Source organism: Melozone crissalis, unplaced genomic scaffold (assembly GCF_028551555.1).
Source record: "Melozone crissalis strain CALT ecotype California unplaced genomic scaffold, PUWL_Pcris_2 ptg000036l_1, whole genome shotgun sequence".
Classification (NCBI taxonomy): Eukaryota; Metazoa; Chordata; class Aves; order Passeriformes; family Passerellidae; genus Melozone; species Melozone crissalis.
The window spans coordinates 20116223-20124430 of NW_026535814.1; the positions used below are offsets into that span (position 1 = coordinate 20116223).

An 8208-nucleotide genomic window follows, 5' to 3' on the forward strand; every position below is an offset into this window, starting at 1 on the left:
CACCTTTGGACAATTCTGATGATGTGTGGGCTATAAACAGCATCAGAACAATTTCATTCACTCCCACTGTAATGCTGAGCTCCAAAGGCAAGTCTCACAGAAGGAGTTTGGAGGAAACTTTTCTGATGTGTGCCCCAAAGAGCTCCATAGACCTCCCTGGTTTGCAAGCAAAAATGGTACAGAGTACCATGCCCATTCTGGAGGTAAGAAAAACCACAGCTACACTTATGGAACAAGTTACTGCAAGTGGATTAGGGAGCCCTAATGCTCCCTCTGAGTTGGGGCTGCTCCTGAGCACAACTCGAGCTCCCTGCAGCAGGAATGACATCAATGGAAACTGTCCCTATACTTGGCAGCAGGCCAGATGGGACATCAGTGCTACAGTCACTGCACCACTGTCCCCCAGGTCTGCCTGGAGTGCTGGGAAGCTTCACCTGACACCACGGAGAGAACCGGGTGTACACAGCTCATCCTTTCTGACTCCAGAAGAAATCACCAACATATATCCCACTGCCCTGCACACATCAGAGGTTAAAAATCAAACAAAAAAACTGTCTTAAGTCTCAAGAGGATGATATTCTGAAGTACTGGGGCTCAGAGGAGAGACAGAAAGCAAAGGCAATAATCTCTGGACATGGAACTCCAGAGCCAGAGGAAGTCCAGAGGAAGCACAGAAGTTGGTAAGAGGACTGGAGCACCTTCCCTATGAAGACAGGCTGAGAAAGGTGGGGTTGTTCAGTCTGGAGGAGCATAGAGACATCACAGCACCTTCCAGTATCTGGAAGGGGCTTACAGGGAAGCTGGACAGTGATTCCTCATCAGGAACTGCAGTTAACAGGACAAGGACTAAAGGGATTAAACTGAAACAAGGAGTAATTTAGGCTAGTTGTTAAGAAAAAAAACCCTTTACCGTGGGTGTAGTGAGACACTGGCACAGGCAGCCCAGGAAGGTTGCCCCAATCCTGGCAGTGCTCAAAGCCAGGTTGGACAAGGCCTTGAACAACCTGGTCTAGTGTGAGGTGTTCCTGCCCATAGAAAGCAGGGTTGGAATTAGACGATTTTTAAGTCCCCCCCCCCCCCCCCACTCTTAACATTCTGTGATTCTTTTACAACAAAACACCTCAACTACGATAAATCTGGCAAGTAAAGTTAACTTCCAAATGATATGGGCTCAAAAGCAGCTTCAGCAACAGCACCTGCACAGTTTTCTGCTGTTCCTTGAAAGTCCATAATCTCCCCTTCACATTTTGGCAGTCTGTTGCCATGGCCTGCAGCTCTGCCTCAGCCAAGAGCAGCTGCTTCCTGCAGCGCATGTAGTTCAGGAGCAGCTCGTAGAACTCGTGCCTGTCCTGGTGAGCCACGCTCTCGAACTCCTCGGCGTAGGAGTCGACGTTCTCCAGCCAGGAGCAGGGCTCAAAGATCTTCAGCTGCTCCCTGGTGAAAGGCACCAGCTCCGGCTCGGAGGGCAGCTCTGGGTACAGCCTCTCGTGGTGCAGCAGGGGCTTCACTGCCATGATGGTGGGCTTCTCGTAGGACAGCTCCAGGGACAGGTCTGGGTACACCGGCCGCGGAACGCGCGCCTTGCACTTCTCGGGGCGCTGGGACGTGCTGGGGGGAAGCTTCTCTGAAGAGCAGCAGAGAGGATCTCTGAAGTCTGGTCGGTTTTCAGCTCTTCTGCCCTGCACAAAGCCCATCACTGACAGAGGGGGAGCAGTACTGGACTGAAAGGTAGTACTCAATAAGTCAGAATTTCTAGATGCACTAGCACCTGCCTCCACAGGGCTCTGAGGTTTGTCCAACTTGCTCTTCTCCACGGCCTCCACACATTCCTCCTGGGAAGCATCAGCTTTGACCTCTTCTGCATCTTTGGGAGGCTCCAGAGCCACTGCCAGAGCCCCTTCACTTGCTGAGGATAAATGATTTTGAGGGGTGTCAGACACATCAGTTACAGTTCTTCTATTTTCTACTTCATCTCTGAGCTGAATTTCTGTGAATTCTGCAGGATGTTCCACTTGCACTCTCCTGGCTTGAGAAGACCCTTCTGCCACAGGAGGCAGGAAAACATCATCAGGCTCTTGTACCTGGGACTCCTCATTACTTCTTTTCTTTTTTTCCTAAGAAAACAAAAAATTAACAGTGTCACTACCAAGTGAATCCCTTCATCTTGCATCCCAAATCCCACCAACACCAGAAGTAGTATTTGTCACCATTATGACTCCAAAAGCCTTTTTTAACATATTAATTTTCATAATATTAAAGATAAAAATAAATATACCAAACAAATCCCTGCTCTTTAGCTGCCCTATGAAGACTGTCTACCACTGTGTGGTTTTGTGCTCTTGCACAAGGCTTCAACATTTCTAAGCAAAAATCTATAAATATCACAGGACAGACTGTTTCATCAACACAGAAAACAATCAACACAACAGGTCCCTGACACCTAAGAAGAGTTACTCAATTTCACCTATTGACAGGAAAAAAAAAGAAAAAGAAATTACTCTGTGATCCAGATCCATCTTAAGTTTTACATAATATTTTAGTGACTGCAAAAATATTTTCAAAACCGTAATTTCCGAACAAAGCAAGTCTGGAATGTAACCCTTAGCTACATTCTAAAACCATGGCAACATCTGAACAATTACTGAAATACATTTTTTCAGCAGGCAAAACACATTGAAGACATAGAAAAACTTAACAGTGCCATCAGAACTGTTAATCAATTTAAAATCACAATTAGTTTGAGGCTCAACAATTCCCATAAATCTAATCTAAAGTGTAGATTAACTTCCTTTCCAAAAACACAGCATAGGAAATGAACTAAGATTTTGATAATCTGTAAATCATTTGCAAATTCATTGGCACAGTGATTAGCCAATCTGTAAATTGTGTAGATCTAGCACTTTATTAGGAGCAAAACTGAGGAGTTAGGTCACAGTGCCCCACTTTTGGATGACCCAGATAATGTAACAATGAACACAGGTGAAATGAGTACAAGCTTTTAATTTTGGGGAAATAATAATAGGAAAAAGACTACAGTTCGGGAAACTTGCTTGCACTATCACATATAATTTTACTAAACATCTGTATGTTTTTGCCTTAAGAGAAAGCACAAATGAAAACAGCCCAAATCAAGGCACTATTGATCAAGAACACCTTGATCTCAAGGCTAATTTTACTCTGAACATATGGTCATAGGTCCTTTATAAAAAAAAAGGAATTACTCTGGCTTGGGCTTCATACTGTTTTCTGGTGTATTAAAAGCTGTAAACACTTCTGATCATAAAACAGCTCTGACTCACTACCTAAAGCTGCAGGTGAGAGGCTAAAAATACATCAATGCAATTCTGTAAGCCAGGACTTGTCATAATAAGCATCTCCTGACAATTACCTCAAAGTCAATAATGTCCACAGGATACTGTATCACTAAATCATATTTGTTCAGTGTATTGATCCACATATTTCACACAAACACATGCTGGTCCTCTCCCCTCTACAATCTCAACGTTTCCTCTTGCACTCCTCATACAGAATAAACTCCCTTTATCTCTCAGTATCACCCTGCATCCCTGCCAGACACAGCTCTTTTTTAAAATTTATGATGTGCCTTTCAGTTCTCACTCTCCTAGGTAAAATAAACAGCACAATTGTTGAAAGAGATTTCATCTGAAAAAGAATGACAGCAATCAAGTTCTGAACTAACACAGAGGAAAATTCTGCTTAAGCCACATATGAAAGAACCCCAGAATGGTTCGGCTTTAAGGGACCTTGAAGACCATCTCATTCCAACCTTTCCATAGGCAGGGACACTTCCACTGGACCAGGTCACTCCAAGCCCCATCCAACCTGGCCTGGAACACTCCCAGGGATGGGAAAATGGCAGCTGCTCCTCAGCCTTGCCCCATGCCCGATGCTGCACAAGTTCAACTTTGGGGCTACCATTGTCAGGAAGCCCTGGGCTCCACTCCACCACTTGGCAGCTCTGCAGCTGAGCCAGCCTTTCTCTCAGCTCACAAGAATTCCAGCTTTTCAGAGGATTGCCTTACAGCTTTTCCTGTGGCATGGGAATGGAAAAGTCCTCAATGTGACTGACCTGCAAACTGCATCCTCAGGCACGCCTGGGTATTAACAGAGGTGAGCACAGTAATAGCAACAGAAATACCAGAAATGGGTCGTGTGCAGCACTGGAGAATTCAGGGCTCTCACATGTGACACCTCCAGTGAATTGTTTCTCAGTGAATTTCACCTGCAAGGGATGGCTAAAGACTGCAGTCACCACACACATGTCCTTAATGAAACAGCAGTGTCATCCATGACTCACCACCTTCCTGCAGGGAACCGATTCTCCTAGGCAGCATCTGAAGGTCTGACTGCCTTGCACACGACAGGGGGCTGAACCAAAACCAAAACAACAACACAGTAATTCTTCCGGGATTGCTTTTCCCTGCAATCTTTACTTGCCTTCCCTTCAGGAAGCACACCCACACTTGGCACTCAGATTTAACTCTGGTTTTGCAGAACACTGGTCGATTAATTCAGTGTTTTCAAAGAGCTCTGACAGTCATGACTTCAATGTCCTTGCTCTATATGGTTGTCCACAGGGACAAAAAGAAAGAGGTCAAGGAACCAAGGAAAACATTTCCACTTTGTCAGGTAGTTCAAATCATTCCCACAAACATTCTGGATTAAGAAAATAAAGCCTTCAGAAAGCTGCCAGTACTAATATCATGAACAAGGAACACACTCAAAACAGAATAAAAACCTAGGAAGAGTGATACTTAAAAACCACAGCACCAACTTAAAAAGAAGTAGCACTATCACAAGCTACACACAGCATCATGTTCTCAGCATTTCAAAGCCAAACGTAGACAAGATGGAGTATCACAGAATCACTGAACTCTTTGGTTTGGAAGGGAATTTAAAGATCATCTCATTCCACCCCTGCCATGGGCAGGGACAGCTCCCACTGTCCCAGGCTGCTCCAAGCCCCATCCAGCCTGGCCTGGGACACTGCCAGGGATCCAGGGGCAGCCACAGCTGCTCTGGGCACCCTGGGCCAGGGCCTGCCCACCCTCCCAGCCAGCAATTCCTAATTCCCAATGTGCCAAAATCTGTGCCTGCCCTCTGGCAGTGGGAGCCATTGCCTGGGTGCTGTCCCTGCCTGCCTTGTCCCCAGGGGCTGTGCAGCTCTCCTGGAGCCCCTGCAGGCCCTGGCAGGGGCTCTGAGGTGTCCCTGGAGCTTCTCTGGTGCAAGTGAACACTCCCCATCTCTGTCTGCAGGACTGTCTGCCCGCACTACAGTGAAACACTGTAAATGCGGGTGAGCTCCAGCGCTGCACATTCCCTCAGCTCTCCCACAGGACACGGGACCCCTGAGGAGGCCGCAGGACAAGGTAATAAAAACCTTGTTTACATCCTGCTACAGCACAAGGCCTGTCACCACCCTCACACGCCTGGCAAACACTACAAAACCCACGTATACCGAGTGCAGAACAGCAGGAATCTTTTTACGGGACAAAAAAAAAAAATAAAACAAAAAAACACAACAACATCACCCAGACACGCTCCCCCACTCTCCACCCTCCACCATTAGAGGCCGCACAAACACGGATGTAAACACGGCCTGGCGCGGCCACCCCCACACGCGGGTCGCTCCCTCGGCCGAGCGGCGGCGGAGCACGCCCCGAGCTCCCCCCGGTGCCGGTGCCGTTACCTTGGGGCGGGAGCGGGCGCGGCGCGGGGGTCGCACGGCCTCGGCCATGGCCCCGCTCCCCGCGCTCAGGCGGCACCGGGCCGCGCAGGGACGGGCGGCGGGACCCACCCCCAACGCGCCGCCCAATCACACACAGCCATGGGTGGCGGGACACGCCCCTGCCGCACCGGCCAATCACAGGGCGCGGCTGATGTGGGGCGGGGCCGCGGCCGTAAGGGAGGGACGGGGCGGGAGCAGGGGCTGAGGGAGCGGGGGGTGGTCGGGCCCAGAGAGCGTCGGTGGGGAGAGACAGACACTCCGTGGGGACATGCAAACATTCTGTGGGGACACGCAGACACACTGTGGGGACACACAGGCACTCCGTGGGGACACGCAGACATTCTGTGGGGACACGCAGACACACTGTGGGGACACACAGGTACTCCGTGGGGACACGCAGACATTCTGTGGGGACACGCAGACACACTGTGGGGACACACAGGCACTCAGAGGGACATACAGACACTCATGAAGTCATACATACACTTCTTGGGGACAGACAGACATTCCGTGTGGGCGGACAGACACTCCGTGGGGACGAACAGACACTCATGGGAACACACAGACACTCTGGGGACACACAGACATTCATGGGGACACACAGACCCTCATCGGGACAGACACACACTCTGTGGGGGCAGACAGACACTCATAGGGACACAAAGACACTTCATAGGGACATACACTTCATGGGGACAGACAGACACTCCGTGGGGGCACACAGACACTCGTGGGGACAGACAGATACTCCATGGGGGCAGACAGGCACTCATAGGGACACAAAGACACTCTATGGGGATGGACAGACACTCCTTGGGGACACACAGACACTCATGGGGACACTTAGATCATCCATGGGGACATTTAGACTGCCCATGGGGACACACAGGCCATCCATGGGGACACACAGCGTGTCCATGGGAACACACAGGCCATCCATGGGGACATTGGGAATGTCCATGGGGTCGCGCAGGCCATCCATGGGAACACACAGAGCGCCCATGGGGTGACACAAAGTGTGCATGTTGACATCCAGTGCATCCATGGGGACAAACAGGGACACACAGACTGCTCAGAGGGACTCACAGAGAGTCCACAGTGACCCAGAGACTGCTATAGGCACTCAAAGACCATCCATAGGGCCAGCCCAAGCTCCTGCCACAGGGAATGTGGGATGAGAAGCCAAGCCCCCACTGGCAGGATGGGGAGTGTGAGGTCACTTCTGTGTGCCCCAGGGCATGAGACACCCTCCATCCAGGACAGCAGGAATGCTGGCTCAGCCCCAGAGCAGGAGCCACTGTCCCCCAGAGCCCTGTCCTGACACCCAGCCATCCCCAGGGAGCCACAGCCGGAGCAGGAGGGGCTTCTCTCAGTGCTCAGGAGGATGAGCCCCCCCAGAGCTCAGGGGCACATCACAGTCCCATTACTGGCCTTGGACAGGCACTGCTTGAGAAGTCTCTGTGTTACTAGTATAACCTGGAATTTGTGGTATCTATGGGAAAGGTAAACTGGACGTGGCTGTAGGGGGAAACCTTCCCCAGCATCCCGATTTTGGGATTACTTCTGTGCTTTCAGGAAATGTGCGAGCCAAGTTTTAGCCCCACTGGGCACCTCTACACCCAGAAAAGCCAAACAGCATCTGTTGTGTTCAATCAGTGGAAAAATCCCAGAAGAGAAATCATGCAAGTTTTTGCAGAGCAAACAGTCCTCGAGGGCAAACAGCCCTGCATGGTCTGCAGCTCATGGCTAATGATATGCACTTCTCATGCCATTCTCTCTTGGGTTTTTTTCTCCCATTGCTGTGTTGCTATTGAGCAAGGACTGAAATAAAGGATGTGATCTTGTAGGTTTCCATCCAGGATAGACTAGGATGGATCCCAAACCTGTCCCCGACAGAAAGTGAACACGACAACTTTAAAAAAGAACGCATATCCAGAACACAAGACTCAGAACTTATTTTTTAAAATATGTATTTATAGAACTAAGACTACAGCAGGCTCCTTCAGAAGAGTATTTGTATCCTTGGTCCTTCAGAAATAAAAAGGATAGCTGATACCTTGCCATGTGCACTCTGCACAGCTCACTGTGAGGCAGCAGGGCAGGTGTTGGACCTCACTGTCATCTTCCCCACACAAATAAATCCAGTGAAAACCCCAAGGACTGGTGGGCTGAGGCACATGCTGAAGCCATGCAGATTAAACTTGAAAAACATCACGTTGCTCCAGGTTAGTGGCCTGGCACCAGGTTTAGACAGGTAAACTGTGTGTTTATCCCCATGTCCTGTGTCCCTGTGTCCAGTGAAATAAGGCAGCGAGGAGCAGTGAAGCAGCACTGCACACAGGGACATCAGAGAGACCAGCAGCCTCGAGGCACGAAAGCTTCTGAATCAAAGCCGTAATCAAATCTATCTGTGGCAACAACAAGGGCAGGAACTTTCAGGAGAAGTGGTCAGAAAAACA

General features: G+C 49.5%; 1 protein-coding gene across 1 annotated transcript in view; it reads right to left on the reverse strand.

The window, feature by feature from the left end:
• Positions 1-5784, reverse strand: part of EPG5 (ectopic P-granules 5 autophagy tethering factor) — a 55191-nt gene extending 49407 nt beyond the window's left edge. The window contains exons 1-2 of the mRNA XM_054283367.1: positions 5711-5784; positions 1197-2114 (exon numbers count right to left, since the gene is read on the reverse strand). Of these exons, the coding sequence (XP_054139342.1) occupies positions 1197-2114; positions 5711-5758 (966 nt within the window). The 5' untranslated portion in view covers positions 5759-5784. The remainder of the gene's footprint in view (positions 1-1196; positions 2115-5710) is intronic.
• Between the last annotated feature and the right edge of the window lie 2424 nt (positions 5785-8208).